Source organism: Fulmarus glacialis, unplaced genomic scaffold, assembly GCF_000690835.1.
Source record: "Fulmarus glacialis isolate BGI_N327 unplaced genomic scaffold, ASM69083v1 scaffold28345, whole genome shotgun sequence".
NCBI lineage: Eukaryota > Metazoa > Chordata > Aves > Procellariiformes > Procellariidae > Fulmarus > Fulmarus glacialis.
Genome location: NW_009215416.1, coordinates 16,986 through 33,742, shown reverse-complemented (window position 1 = coordinate 33,742; position 16,757 = coordinate 16,986). Strand labels below are relative to the sequence as shown.

The 16,757-nt window shown below is 36.9% G+C and overlaps 1 protein-coding gene across 1 annotated transcript; it reads left to right on the top strand.

The window, feature by feature from the left end:
• Positions 1–6,792: 6,792 nt before the first annotated feature.
• Positions 6,793–13,473, top strand: TMEM19 (transmembrane protein 19; the record flags this gene model as incomplete). Its single annotated transcript, XM_009578940.1, has 5 exons — positions 6,793–6,906; positions 8,454–8,591; positions 8,920–9,174; positions 10,278–10,487; positions 13,096–13,473. Coding segments are annotated over 5 exons (881 nt in total), but the record flags the coding sequence as incomplete, so codon positions are not given.
• Between the last annotated feature and the right edge of the window lie 3,284 nt (positions 13,474–16,757).

Below are 16,757 nucleotides of genomic sequence, written 5' to 3'. Positions count from 1 at the left end.
GGTGAGCCGAGCCGCCCGCCCCCAGCCGCCCTCCCCTCCAGCCCCTGCAGGCTGGTGGGGGTAGAGGACTGGAAGAGGGGTCTCCACAGCCCCTTCCGTTGTCAGTAGAGCTGAAAACCTCAGTCCTGACAGTAGCCGATAATGGTTTAGAAGGTGTTGACAGCCACTGTACGCTTCTTTGCAGCTTTGCCCGGGGATCCCGTTGAATTTAAAATGTTGGTATCCTTTGTGATTTATCTCCCTAAAAGAAAGCAAATAAGGTAAAAATGAAAAAGTGAGAAGAAAGAGCGAGCTGATAGATTTTATCAGGGGAAGTAGTGACAGCACGGGAGGAGTGTGCCAGCCTTCAAAACAGTTTTAGGAATGCACATGCAGCCTTTGAACAAGGCATGCAAGAAGCATTCCTTGGTTAAGGAAGACAGAAACCGGGGAAATGGTACAAGAAGAGGGGGCATGGCATCTCTGGCATGGGGGTATACAGTCAGCTCTGTGTTCTGTTCAGGCAACTCAAGCAGGCCGTGGGTTAGTTGTGTGTAGTTGGAGGGACACTAGTACTTTCCGTGGTCTATCATTTCAGCACCATTTTTACAGCAATGTGCAAAAGCAGCAGTACTGCCTTCAGCATCTGTTCAAGCGTAGAAGAGTTTAACTGCTTTCCCAGGACAGGTAAAGATCTGTCCTGAGCCAGTTTTATGCAGGAAGAGCTCCAGTGTCATTGCAGTGTTGCTGAGAGTACCTAGGGATGCAGTATGAACACCCTCAACTGCCTAGTGTCACCCTGGATCCAGAAGGAGCTAGAATAAATTTCCCACCAGTATAAGCTGACTTTTGCAGTTGGATGTCTCTGCTCACAGTTTTTCAGTGCTTCGGGTTTTAGGATGGGGTGTTAGTCCTGGTACAGCATTAAATCTGTGTTGTTTGGACACTTTTACTTTGGCTTGTAGTGAAATGCCAGACACATAAAAAGAATGCAGAAGCAAGCTTCACAAACAGGTTTTGTTTGTGTCATTTAGAGCTAGCCAAGTTGGATTTAAACACGCAGCTTCATTTGTGCGTGTCTGCTCTCTGTAAGTATAGCTCTTTGAGTTTTGCCTTTAATTAGGTTATTCCAGTCCTTGCTATCTAACGTGATTGAGAATTGACAGCGTAGAGTGGAGAGGCCTGGTATCAGGTGAATCAGGATAGGGACTGATGCAAAGGAGGAGACTGCAGACAAATTCTCCTTTTTGTAGAGAATGGTTATGGAACCAGAAGGACAACAACTTCTGTTGTCCATTTGCCTGAGACTATAGAAAGACCTTGGCTTGAGGAGGTGAATGAAATGTATGGTAGCAGTGGGCTTAATGAAGTAGGAGTGATAACTTAGATAAGTTCAGCCCATAAAAGCGATGAAATTCACAGTCCTTAACCATAAATATAAAAATACTACAAACATACATTTATTAATTTACAGTTTATAGTTCATAGTAATACTTAAGCACCAGTGACCAAAATGTTGATAAAATGGGAGTGTTGAAGAATCCATAATAAACGGATTAATGTGTTCTATCTTCGTCTTAACTGCTCACATTTAGTAGTAATTTAGTACCAATACTTTTCTTCATACAAAAGGGAAATACAAAAAGGTCAGTTTAAAAGTGACCTTAAAAAGATGAAAATTCTGTTAACTAACCAAAAGGAACCCTTTTGTGTTCTGGTACTGCTCACACTCAAGTTAATATCAAGAACCTTCTTGGTTTGTGATTAGCAATACCAGACTAGAGCACTGGAGATCTCTTCATACACAGCCAGTGCTTGTCTTCAGAGTTTTTGAGTCAACTCTCGGCTGCAAGACTCTCTTGCACACCTCCTACGGCATTGGGGCTTTTCAGTATGCAGCAGAGAAGTTGTCGTCTTGTGAATCTTTGTGCCTGCAATGACAAGAGTTTTACTGTGAAATATGTTTGCCCTACTTTGTACCAGGGAAGCCTCTATATCTGCAAAGCTCTAGGTACTGCTGATGCAAAAGTTTTTGGTGAAAACCACCATGTTTATGTTTCAGGAAGACAAGCTGCTGTGCCTGTGTGAAATCTTTCTTCTATGAGTTTGAAACCCACTTTAATTCTAGACTTGTGATGTCTTATACTTGTATAGCAGATGTGATAAATAACTGCTCATGATTTTGTATTTTTTTGCTCAAAAGCTATGTTAACAATTAGCTTTACTTTTTAAAAGTCTGTGGGTTTTTTTTTTTAACAAAAACTGTCACTTGAGATCTTCTTGAGATGGTCATCAACTTAAAGTATATTTTTGAGAGCCTTACACCAAGTTCAAAAGGATTGAAAGGGCTGATTTTTTAGAAAGCAGTCATGCCGCTTTCACCTCGTAGACTGGCTTTCTTGTCGTTTTTCTGGTAGTGAAATTCTGTCAAAGTAGTGTAGTTCAGGATATAATCAATAGCTTTCTTGTCTTGACTGCAAAGATGGAAGACTTTTAAACTGTAGTATTAAGGAACAATTTCTTCTCGGACTTTTACATTCCAGTATTCTATAACGTAGTTTTGGCATCCTTTGCAATGAAATTTGTGTCTTCCAATTTAAAGTCAAAATGAGGTGACAGAATATAAAGGTTGTAAGAATCTTACTGCTAAGGCAGTAATTTATTGAGTCAATTTTACGATTAAAATAATATACCTTTTAACTGGACAATAACAGCTCCTTTATTAACTTTATTAACTGCTTTTATTTTAGTAAGTGTTCTGGAATTTTAGAAGGAAACAGATATGTTTAGAACATTGATAAATTGTCTCCTTAGAAGATAAGTTGCTATGGACACTAGTGCTTTATGGAATAGTGTGGAATTATGACAGCTGAGTGGGATATTGTTTTCCTGTTCTGCAAGCTTGTTTAAATTCAGATCATAGTGACTTGGATGACTAAGCAAAGGGGACAACTGGGAACTCAAGAAAAAGCTTTTTAGAAGGCTCTGTAGATACTTTGATGAGAAAATAGCTTGATTTTTTGTATTCAATTTTGTTTGTATAAGTAAACCATTTATAGTTTTGAAAACCAGCATTTTTTTGTTTGGGAGTTGTTCAAGTGGTCTGTCTTGGCAGTTTAAATTTAATAATGTTTAGTGAAGAATATCATTAAAAGCAATCCTTTCTTGTAAAAAGTTTTCGGTTTGACTAATTTCCAGTTAAATACTTAAAACATTCCAAGTTGGGTTTATTTTCTGTGTAACAAGGAAGATAACAGGTGCGCCATTTTTGCATGGATGTTAACACTAGACCTGAAATAATTTATTTCTCTTCAGTTCCCAAAAAGCAGTATACTTTCCAAATACAGAAGCTTTGATTATGTAGAGTTGCTTTCATATGAAAGCAAGGAATCAATAGATTTAAACCATGCGATGTATTGCAATTGTTAGCTCTGTGAGAGAACCGATAACCTACAATCAAATATTTGAATAGCTGTAACACAGGAAGCTCAGTTTGATTAAATTATGTTGACTAGTAAACAAAGTAAAGAGGAAGCTCAGAGCTGTCTTGTTAATTTTGCCACCCCTAAATTCACATGTACTGTTCACTTAGCAAATACATAAACCTAAAATCCATACTCATGTGAAATCACAAGGCAGGACTTGAGTAATGTGGCAGTTCGGTTGCAGCTGCTGTCAGAGAGCAAAATTCAGTGAAAAGGATTCCCCCACTGTGTAGGGCGCATTACTTCATAGAAAAAGAAGGGTATCTCCTAGCTTAAATAGCTGTTTTCAGTCTATGCTGAATATACCAAGCCACAAAGAAAATAATTTCTCATGCTAACATGTTGTGCAAGCGAAAAGAAATTCTCTTGTCATTAAATCTGTTTGATTGTGCTGTTCTAGATAGAATTGAGGAAAAATAGCAGGGAGGACAGTGGAATGTGGAAGTGCAAAAGAATTAGTCTAGAGAACCCTCAGAGAAGAAGAAATTTCTGAGAGTAAATATGTATTACAAGACATGAAATTGTTGGATGTAGCTTGCTTTTCAACAAGTCTCTGCAGCGCTCCAGACCAAAGTGTGTGGTTAGTTGTTGATACTGCCGCCAGGTTGGGAAGAGGCTGTGCATGCGTGTGCAGTGGAGAGGGACTACGCAAAGCAAAGAATAAGAAGTCTAAATCATCTGTGATTATAAGCTAAGCCAAATTTTCTGTAGATTAGAGAAACAGACAGGACAAGGAGGACTGCAGTAGATAACTTCAGGCTTGCTTGAGCGTAGATATTCAGGTGGAAACCAGCCTATATAACACCGGACGTGTATGTCATGCGGCTACCTTTCCTTAAATACAAAAGTTACAGTGTGTATTGTTCTTCATTAAAAATCATGATTTTGGGAACCTCGTGGCTTGCTGAAATAAGTTTAATTTTTTAGGAGTTCCTAGTTTCCTTTGCATATTTCTAGGACAAGACCTTTTGGTGAAAAATTTAGGGTTAATAAAGTCATAAGAACATCCATTGTAAAGATAATGGATGTGTTCTCAGGTCCTAAGAGATATAAATTCTCCCTGAGATACGCTGCTGTGGTGGAGAGAAGGACCCAAGAGTGTGGTTGCCAGGGGTAAAGGTGATCAGATAGTAATGCAAGAAAAGATGATGAGAAGAATAGGGAGCAGCAGGGCAAACACATGTTTTACACCACAGCTGTGTGTAAGTAATATACTGCATGACTGAGGAGATAAATAGCCTGGTTCAATACAAGCAGGTAATCGGGGGAGGGGAATTACACCATCCAGGTTACTTAATATATTCTCATCTCTTTTTGGAAATGAAACACCTTTCACTCAGCCAAAAACTCAATGGATGGTTGGAAATTGTAAAATCTTGATGTCTCTCTGCTATGAGTACTGTATGCATTTGCGGTCATGCCATTTCAAAATGCCCATAGCGGAATTAGAAAGGAACAGTGAAGGCAGCAAGGATGATCAGAGCAGGTAACAGCATCCATTTGAAGAGGACTTAAGTAGGTAAAGATATTTCAGCATGGAAAGGGGACATCTATATAGGTCACGAATGGCAGGAATAATGTGAATAGGAAACCATTATTCAGTTGGTCATAAAATTTAGCAGATGTCCAGTGAAACTTGAGGCAGCGGGATCTTTGTGGTTCGGCTTTTTGAAAGGCCTTTTTCAGTGCATCTAAAACCAGAATTCAGTTCACTGAGTGGTTGTGGAGATGAAAATTATAACTGTTTTTAAAAATGGATGGGACAAATACATGGGGGATTTTAGAAATGCCAGTATAAAAGTTGCCAATAGAACAGGGAAGATCGGTCTGTATCTGTTCCTTGTACTCTTTCCTTGCACATGTGCAGCTCACCCCTGCCAGATGCGATTCTGAGTCAGACAGATGTTTGGCTTGATCCAGTTTGGAAGTTCTCGTGTTTTCAACTAAATACAGTGTGGAAAAAATCAGAACGTTTTGGATGCCAAAAAAGGAGGAATATTTCTTTTTTTAAAACTGTAGAAGAAGGCCAAGCATCTAAACTTCCTTTCTAGCATCAGTCTAAATTATCAGTGATGCTGTGATTAAACTGATTATTTGTTCACAGACCAGCAGAGGGACAGAATGAGTGTACAAAATAAATGTATATATGAACTGCAGGACTTCCTGCTAGTTTTATTGGATGACATCAAGTATCACTGTAGCTCAACTAAGCACTTAAATATCTTACAGAATATGTGAGTTTTCCAAACTAGAATGAAAAGAACATGGTAGTAATATTAAAGCTATAGAAACACAGCCATTAGCTAGCTTATATGCATGCTGACGTCTTCTCTCCACATAGACATGAAACTACTTCTGAAATCTTCTGTCAGCCAAATAGCAACAGTCCTTCTATTACAGTAGTGTAAAATTCCAGTTGATGGCATAGACAACAAAGTGACAACATTAGGCACATCCTAGGTATAATTCAGAATACATAGATGATGAAAAAAGTTGCCTGCTTTTCATAGCCAAAGGCTACCAAGCTAAAGCTTTTGATAAACAAGAATGACTTTTCCTAAAAACATTGGTATTTGGGATGGCTTGAAAAACAAGGTAAAGCTTCCAATATATTGTTCTTATTTTCCCTCCATTAAAATGCTGAAAAGCATCGGTGACCATAGACAGTGTTTTTCATTTCCTTTATTACTGCCATATTTTCTGAAAATTCATCAAAAAAAGAATCATAATAATAATAAAAAATTCAGATTTCTTACCGTAGTTACCAGAGAATCAGTCATAACATGATCTGTGAGGGGAGCTCTTGCACTGATTTATTTACTTGAAGTTGCGTTGCAGTCTCTTTACATGTTTTGTTAACTGGAATTTTAGTTTGAATCTTATTCATATTTGAACCTGAATTCTACATAACTTACTGTGGATGTATGGATTGGGGTTTTTTTCTAAAATCTGAACTTATCTGTTCTATCTAAATCAAGTTTCAGCGGGTCTTAACATTTTGAATGTTAATTTTTGGAGTTTATAAATCCCTTTTAGAATGGAAAATATCACCATGTTTATTTCTTGACACATTTGCTATTTCTTTGTAATTAATTTTAGTTACTTTAATGTATTTTCTTTTCTCTGTGAAAGCTGAACAGAAAAATTGAGTAGATAATTGCAGTTATTTTGGTCTTCCATTCATATGAATGTATTTCTTCTAAGGGGTAAAATGTTTAATCTCTATTAAGATCAGATTTTAAATATATACTGGATGGTAATTACTTCTTAGATATAAAGGCATTAAAAATGCTTATAAGGATCACCTATAACCACTTTGATTTATCAGGTACTTTACGACCCATTTCTCCATGGCGCTGGCTTTTCTCAGTCTTGGTTCCACTAATGATTGCAACACAGGCATTTAAGAAGAAGAGTCTTGATCACAGTGGTGCATTGGGAGGTATGTTTTTCCTGAAACTATTCAGCTAAACATTTAAACTAAATTAAGGTCCTTTTTATTGTACACAATATTCTTTTAAGACTTTCCTATCTAGTTCTATTACAACAAAAGTATAAATACAAGCATATATACCTTGAATTCATACTGGGTTTTTTCTCATGCCTCTTTAAATAATCAAGTTAATTTTCGCTGCTGTTTGTAATTCATTTGATTAATATTGTCATTAGATTCATATAAACCTATAAGATTGTTTTAAACTTCAGTACAGCATGCAGTTAAATCACATGTTTTTGATTAACATATAGATGGATTCACATAGAGATAATGAAATGGCAGAGGCAGTGGTAAAGAAATACCGTAAAACTGAGCCACGTCAGCAGCCTACCTGCCTGGTAGGAAACCTGGTTCTCCTTTCTGTGATATGAGCAGTTTTAGGCATTTTTTGCCTCCCAAAAATGAGAAGAAAATTAAATCTGTACTTCACTTCAATCAAATGACTGTTGCAACAGAGGTTTTTCTTGACCACGTGAGAAAAACCCCAATGTAGTGTGCAACAGTGTTCGTTGGAATCTGATGAAAGATTTCCGTGTGAGGTGATTCACCCTTGTCTTGTGACATTGTCTGAATTGATGGTCAATGGAAAGAAACAGGACCTCAAATCCTTTCCTTCCATGTCACCCATTTTGCAAATCTTGTTCTGCCTGTGAGTTAAGAGGAGCATTTTCTAAATTAAAAAAAAACATCTTTTCTCTTCTGCTATGTTTTTACCTCTTACCATAACAACTCTGCTAGCCAGCTTATATTGGCATTTACATTAAGTGTGGCCAGTTTTCCTTCAGTCGCAAAGAATTGTAATCTCATGGTGGACAGTGAGAATTGGACCTTCCCTGTGGAGAAGGAGGAAAACAAAAAAGCACATCCAGGAGCTCAAATATTTAAGAAAATTACAGAAAGAAAAAGATGACATAAAAATCAGAAACAGCAAAAGAAAATGAGGAACAGAAGGGAGAAGTAGCAGCTGTTAACCTGGATAACCCTCCTCCATATCTTATCTTAAGAGACCTTGGGGGAGGAATTTGATTCCCGAACTGAATATAAACTTGCTGATGGAGACACAGCCACAGCTGTATATATGCTTCTTATATAAATAATCATATTCCTCAGGCAGGGTACTTAAATTTCGGTTAGATATCCTTTGGCTTTTTTTTTTTATTGCTCCGTCTTTTATTTTTGCACAGTACTACTGATTTGTGGCAAGAAAAGGTCTTAAAAAATTACACACTTTAACAGTAGCAATAAAATTAGCAACTTGGCAGTAAAATTTAAGAGAAAATTATGAAGATAACTGTTTTTTTTTTTTTACAGTCAAGATGTCACTGGAATTCTCATAGAGGTATTAGGCGCTTCAGTAATTCTTTTATTGTATGATTGTCATGAAGTTTATCATGAAAATACTCTTCATATTCAAGAGATTGAAGATACTTAATTGCTTTGCAAAGCAGACATTGTTACATGAAGGAACTAATATACTTTTTTTTCCTTCATAGGATTGGTGGTTGGATTTATCCTTTCAGTTGCAAATTACAGTTTCTTCACGTCTTTGTTTGTTTTTTTTGTTACTTCTTCAAAACTTACTAAATGGAAAAAAGATACAAAGAAGCAAATAGATTCAGAATACAAAGAAGGTAAGCCATAACATTTCAATTCTTTCAGATCCCTGTGGAGAATAAATACTGCATATTCCTCTTCCTTTCAAAGGGTCAGATGAGATGTAAACATCCAGAGTAGGGAACACTCGCGTCCTGCCTTCTCTCCACCCTTAACCCTATGAACATTAGCAAGCGACTTTGCTTTTCCTTCTGTTCTACTTAATAAATTGCTATCTAGTTTCTGATTTGAAAGTGTGTCTTTTAAAATTTAACTTTATATATGTGTATTTTGCTTTTGTCTCATGCTCTTGCCTGTCAAAGTGTTTTGCCTGAAAATGCTAAAATTTATTTTTTGTCACTTTAGGTGGACAGAGGAATTGGGTGCAAGTATTCTGTAACGGTGGTGTTCCTACTGAGCTGGCTGTCTTATATATGATAGAAAATGGACCAGGTGAAATTCCGATAGACTTTTCAAAGCAATACACAGCATCATGGATGTGCTTATCCCTTTTGGGAGCTTTGGCATGCTCTGCTGGTGATACATGGGCTTCAGAGATCGGTACTGTTATGAGTAAAAGCAAGCCAAGGTTGATAACAACCTGGAAAAAGGTTCCAGTAGGTGAGGTGTTACCTGTTCTACATGTTCTTGTCTTAATATTTTGCTTATCTGTTTTGAATTGTGCATCCACCTTGAAAAGTTCAAAGACAGTCCCAGAAAAACAAACATCAGAAATCTGAGATTAGAAAATTCTAGCTGGAATGCGTTCTCTGAAATGGAATTTACTCAGTTGTGTTCCTGCTGCATCTCGTTGGTAAGATGCACTAACATAGCATCCAGGGAGCTAAAGTCATTCTTAGTGAATGCTGTCACTTCTCATCTCTGGTACTATTAGAAGTGTTTATACTGCGGATAATATAAAGAATACAAGTTATCATCTGAATTTTTCAGACGTTAAAATTTTAATCAGTAGAATAATATATATATGTTCAATACAGACACTACAGAAAATTCACTCCTTAACCAAATCTCTCATTTCCTTTAACATCTTACCAAGGGTGGGTAAAGTGAACCTTCAGTCTGTGAAACCTTGTCTGCGCAGTGGATGACATTGCTACCTTAAAGCAGCATGTCTTTTTTGAGTCATATCTTTTTTGCTGGCATATTGATCTGAGTTTTAGATCTGGTGGGATAGGTTTTAAATACGTGGGCATTTTTTTTTTGAAGTGTTCTTCAGATATTTATTCAGTGAGCTGTGAAACATCTTCCTTTCTGTGGATTTTGTTCCTTCTTTTAAATTTGTTGGTGAAATATATCTTGCTATACCTCTTCTGAAAGAGGCATTGTTTTAATAACATGCACATCTCAAGCTCCCTATTTGTGGAGCAAATATCTTTTTGTCCCCTCCCCGCCCTTACAGCACACAAATACCCAGTGACATTGCAAGGTGTGCTATCTGGTTTTATTTAATTTTATGCTAGTGAGTATGTCTAGATAACTGGCCTTAAAGAAAGGAAAAGTAATGGTAATAGGCTGTAATGGTACAGGTTAAGCTTCTCAGCAGCATAATGGGAATTATAAATAAAAGCTGCGGTAGCAGAGCCTTGTGGATATAAGGGGGGGAAGATCACTATGGACACAGTTTTGATTTCATATAAAACACTTGAACAAATATAAGTCTTTAAGAAAAAGTTAGTAAATCAGCTTGGTTTTGTTTGATTTAGGTACTAATGGAGCAATTACTTTAGTGGGCCTGCTCTCAAGTTTGCTTGGGGGCATGGCAGTAGGTATAGCCTACTTCATAACACAACTCATTTTCGTGACTGATCTGGAAATATCTGCTCCGCAATGGCCCATTATTGTGTTTGGTGCAGCAGCTGGCTTACTGGGATCAATTGTCGATTCATATTTGGGAGCTACGATGCAATACAGCGGTAAGATTATTCTCTTTTTTTCTTTTTTTTTTTTTTTTTTTTAACCCTCTCTTAATGTAACCTAAAAATGGACTTGAATTTCCAGAAGGGCTGAGGACGTGATTTATAAATGGAAAAAATACAGAATTAGCAACACAAAGGACAAAGGGAACCAAAGTGATGGACATGATAATGAGAACCAGAGTAAGGGCAGTTGGTCCTTTTCCACTTTTTGGTTTGTTTATCTTATGTTACTGTCTTGTTGATGACTGAAAGAGACCAGAGATCTCCAACATGTTGCCTTGGAAAAAGCAACTGCTGCCCTCTCCTTTTCTATATATCTAATTATGGTAACATTTTATAAGAGAAAATGTCAGCTTAATTTTATCCATTCACTCATATTAAGTTGTCACTGCAGAAGCTCCATTTCTAACTCTGCGGACTTAGCAATAGTCTCAGCTTCAAGAATTAAGTAAGAAAAGCTCCAGGAAAATGTGCACAATATTTTATGTTCTGTTTTTTTCATCGCTTAATAGAGAACTGTTTCCTATAAGTTAAGCTTATCACAAATTAGCTGTGACTTTAAAAAAAAAAGGATACCATGTCCATTTTTTAAAAAATTGTTGGCTGGCTGATTCTAAATGATTTCAGTATTTATTTACTCATTGCCCTTAAGGATCATTGTCTATGAATAAACACTACAAACAGCCTTTAGGCTAAACTGTATACTTACCCTATGTTTAAAAATTGTTTAAAGACCATATCTGACACTATTCTGTTTAACAGCTGATTTACAGAGAGAACTTAAGTTTCCAGATTTCGCTGTCAGTATACTTACTTGTTGGAAGTCGAGGTTTGAATGTGCAGATGAGCTGCCTGAGAGATACAAGTCCTTTAAATCTGCCATCACAGTGAGAACTGCAAACTGTTGTTGATGCTGTGGGTTTGGCTTTCCAGCAGTTTTTATGCTCTATTCCTTGTAGTTCCAGGAAAGTCCAAAATACAATGGCGTGCTTAACCATTTGAGGAATTTTTAGATATTTCTGTATTAAAGAGGAAACGCTTAAGCACTCAGACAATGGTTCATGCTCCTAATGAGAGAGGTGGATTAAGAGAATGTGGTAAACCTAGCTAATGCATGCCTGCATTTATCAGCATCTATTTCTTCTTCACTTCAGATATTTTTCCATGCTCAGCAACTTACTTTGCTAGCTGCAGCAGGGACAGTATGCAGGTTCCACAATTTCTTTTACAAATACATAAGCACTGCTGGAGTATGTATACTATATACACATACATGCTATGGTGTGTATATAGATATAGGTGAAATAGTGCTGCTCATGTGGTGCACACTGTTAGGTTTTGTGTCCCTCCTTACTTTAACCCACTTTTCCAATCCCTATTCAATGTGGTTTCATAAGAAATACTCTAATCTCTCTGCAGCATCTTGAAAAACAATAAATAAATAATGGCAGTGGTAATAAAGAATTGTGTCATTTTTTGAAAACATTATGCTACCACTGCTAATCCCTTCTGTCAGTGTTTTTCCTGTTGGTAATTTTCCTAGATTTGGTTGTTAAGAGTTAAACTATCAGGCTTTGAAGCTTGATTTTTCTGTAGCTCTTTTGCATTACCCAAAGCTAGGTTTAAATGTATGATTCAAAGGTAACTGTAATACCAGCTATATAGCTGCCAAGCAGGTTTGTGGTATGGGTTTAAGTTGTGTCTGAGGCGCTGAAAATTTTGTAATAAACCAGCAGCTTAAAATGGAATTTCCATGTTGTGGGTATTAGCAGATATTCAAATATACAGAGAAAAATAATGTTAATATAAAATGTACTGATTTGTTTTGGAATGTTTCTTTGTGTCAACCTTAAATGTGTGCATATGCACGTACCCAGTTAATACTTCACTATAGTGAGTTGGCATTAAAATCAAGCATGCTAGAATTTTATGCTTTTATCAGCATATAAAATAATGCAGCTGGAAAAAACAGAGGATAATGGTGTGTGTACAGTAGCAGCTAATGAAGCGCAGTGCTAGAGTACTGCTAATACAGAGGCAGAGCAAGAAAAGGCTTAAGTAATAGGGAAAAAATCCAGCTGCTGGTAGTATAAAACTGCTGTGTAAATAGAAATGTTAAATTCAGCCTCTGTAGGGAGCTTGTTTTCTGTCAGATCAAGTAATAATGCTATTTCCATAATTTTCCTTTGAAAACAAATACATCTTCTTGACAGGAAATACATGTTGCTAATCAGTTGTTTCTGTTCTGTTCAAAACAGCGTCCTTTGACTTGGAATGGCTCTTGGAATAGCTTTTTCCTCTCCTGATTTAGCTTGTGTTTCATTCCTTTCTTGGCTATGGAACTACGTAAAGAGAGAAGTAGACTTGACAGAAGTGTAACTTTTCAAAAGAAGTAACTTCTAACATAAAGTATTGCATTTATATCCCATTCTTTGAAGCTACCAGATTAAACTAACTGTAATTTAGTTTAGTCTGTGGTGACTTTTCTTACATGGGTTTAACAACATAACGGTAAACTAAATTTAGGAAGTTGCATACACTTGGTTACTAAGTTTCTTTTCTGCTTACTTGGCTTTATAAAATGAAGTTTTTTATCTTTTCCCAGGTTTTGACCAGAATATTGGCATGGTTGTCAACCACCAAACAAAAGACTCCAAGCACATATCTGGAAAACCTATATTGGACAACAACACAGTAAATCTTTTTTCTTCTATAATCATTGCTTTGGTGCTTCCAGGCGTGGCGTGGTGTTTCTGGCCCAGGGGTTGAAATGGTTTAGGGTTTTCTGCATGTGATTCATTTATGTTCAGTCTTACTCAAAGACTCTGAAGAGTTCTCTTTGAACTCTCTTGAAGAGAGCGATCTGAAACTTTCAGAGGGTCAAAGGACCTTCCATCTCAACTTATTAAGGCTGTAAGCTTCATATAGCAATTGGCATCTGTCAGGGCGAGGAAGGGGTTTTGTCAATATGCTCTTGCTGCTCTTTAAATGGATGTAGATCATTGCCAAGTGAGATGAAGCACTTCATTAATCCTCATGGAGCTGAAGGGTGGGCGTCTATGTTCTCTCCAGTCCCCAGCATCTGGAAGGGCAAGAAGCTGGAAATAGAAGTCTAATCTACATCTATCAGTGCGATGGAGCATTGTGGCTATTGTCCAAGCCAGTCACAAAGTACTCTGAAACTTTATGTAGGCAGTGGTAACATGGGTGAAATGGGTAAATTCTGGTATTTCCCACAATCTACAGTACATAAGGTTTTATGGAAATTTTTTTTTTTGGGGGAGGGGGGAAGAGAGAAAGTCAGTCTTGTTGCCTGTTCTGTATCCTGATACTATCTCCACTTCCCTGAGAATAGGATTGGTAAAAGTGATGCCACTACATAATGTTTGAAGCAAAAGACTAAATTTAAAATAAAAACTCACTAGTTTTTCCCGTAAGAGTAATAAATTTGTCTGTGCTTTTTTGACATCTTTATTTCCAAACTAATGATATTTATGAAGATTGTCAATACTGCGGTACTTATTAAATTATTTAAAATTAAAGTTTACAGTTGTGAATTCACATTCATCTTTTTAGAAATAGAACATTTTTTCCATAAGCGTGGAATTGTTCCATAATGTTAGCATTCTGACCAAACTATACTCTTTGGTTCTTTCTCAGCAGTGAAAGTGTTTCGATTTTGTTTGGGGTTGCTATTCAGAGATGATGGCCTGAACCAAAGAAGCTACAGAGGGTTCTCCTCATAGTGAATGGGGAAAGTCTCACTTATAAACCATTTCAAAACTGGAATTTACCTTTTGGTGCTCAGGCCTCTATGTTAGGTGATTCTATCTTCCATCATTAATTTATAAAAAAGGTGAAAGTAATTTAGCCAGCACAGATTGTATTTAAACTTTAGAGATACCCTCATAATAATCTGTCACTGTTGACATTCAGAAGGTAGGGCCCATACTGTTAACTTATAAAAAGCTTTTTATCTTTGGAGATAGGTGAGTATTTTGTATTAAACATCTGATATTTTTACCGATGTCTTGTGTATGTTGCCTGTGTAAATTCACTTGAATTGTGTATTATGTCACCTTTTACAGGAATATTAAAAATTTTTAACACCTTCCATGTTGAGTTTACTCCTTTGAAATCTAGTCTATATAAATCTGGAATTTATCACTGGAACTAGTTCACTGTATTATTCAATTATACAGATGGGATTTCAAACTAGTAAAAGCTTTCTGAAAAGAACAAATTGTAATGGCTGCTGTATGTCTGTTCCCGTGGAAAGGCACAAAATTGTAAAAGGAATATATGCACTTAAACTGTTACAATAAACACTTGAGATTTTTATGCATTGATTGGATTTATGCTGCTTCTAAATAAACACTGTATTAGTTGTCTTTTAAGATTTTATTAATACTGTTGTGATTTCTAGAATTAAGAAAGACACACTTTTTGTAAGATACTTTTTCTTTCAATTAAATGGCTTATTTTTATATTCTTTGGTTTCCTGAAACAAAGTATACTTTCAAACACTGAAGTGGACATGGTCAGCTTTTCACTATTTAATAAGGGTCTCATTTGAAAAATAGCTTGCCATAGTGAGAACGTGCCTGTGATTTTGAATTCATAGCAGCATGAAATCCTTTGGTCTGTTATCATATGAATGAATGTGATCTAAATGAACTCCTGCCAGTAAGACCTTCAAAGGCCATTACTCAGAATTTTTTATTTGTCATGTCTTAGTGATGACACTGAGTTGCTTTTGAAATTCCCACTCGCAAATCTCCAGTATTTGGAAAATCTGAGCACTCTTGAACTCTGAAAAGGACAGTGTTAACTCTGGGTATATTATATTGAGTGGAGTACAGCTTATGCAAATATTGTTACATTTAACTATTTAGTAGCTGTAAAACTGTTAGCTTTGGCGGGGGGGTGGGGGGTAGGGGATACAGGGAAGAAGTTGCAGAATGTGACAAACTGCCTGTAAACTGGTGTGTGTCACTGAGAGCAGTTCCTGAGCTCAGAACGGAGCAGACAGGGATACCGCCTGTTCATGTGCTACTTAGAGAGACAGAAGATGTGGGAAGTAAAAGGGAAAGTGATAAAAAGAGGAGGAGCTGGGAGAAGACCAAGGAAATTGATAGATTCGAAGGTGCAAAATAGGTCACTGCAGTAAGGAAATTAACTCCATTCTTTAAACACTCGAATACTTGTTTTGCTTCAGAGCCATCAGTACTGTTAGTGTATGAGATAACTCTGTCACTGATTTTCCTTTCATATTTCCACAGCACCAAGAGGATACATGCAATATTTTTTTAATTGGAAGAGGTTACAGTTGTGAAGCATTGGTCTTCATTCTTGGTGTGATTTTTAGATGTGTTAGAAGTTTAAGTAAGAGTATGATTATGACATAATTGCGTATGAGAAATCTTTAGCCAGGTCTCACTTAGGCAAGAGCGATCCTGAGTGTGGCAGTATACTGGTATCAGAGTCACTAATATTCAGTTCTTTTTTATATTTCTATTTTGCTGTTACAACTATATAGATCATGGTGGGTCTGTCCATGCTGCTGTTGAGTGGTACATAATTGCAGATGTAAACCACAGTTCCCTGGGACGATGAAATGAAGTGGTATAAAAAATGAAGGCGATATACTACCTCTCTTGGGTATTAAGGACTAGCTGATGTTCAGAAGACCAACTTTTTTATAATAAAAGGCTGAAAAATCTTGAAATACTGTTGGCACTTTACAGAACCTGATCTGGGCACTGGATAAGTGTGTTATAGATTGATATTCACATTAAAATCTTAGGATTGGGCATCTCAGATCTGTAAGTAGGATTTGTTTTCCTTTTGTTTCCCCCAACAGTGCTTTCGTTCCCCCTCAGCCTTTTTTATATTTCATTATCCAGCATCTTAAATTGCAGCAAGTCAAGCAGGAATTAACCTGTTTTACAGAAAGTTTATTCACCTAAGGCTTTGTAGGTACATTACAGACTCTGCTTCTGGCTATTGCCATAACTGGATAATAACTTTCAATTTAAATACTGCTTCTGTTGGGGGGTGGGGTGCAGCTCTCACAATTATGGGCCTGTTGCAATGTGTAAATAAGAGCAGGTACATGAATTCACTCAGACTATATGGAACCCTGTGGTGCTCCCAAGCATGCAGCCATATTAATGCAAGTCCCAAATGAAAATTAAATACGGGAGTGTGGAAATAAAGCTGTTGGGCAAATGGTGGCTTGTACTTAGGTACTCCCAAGTCTGTAGA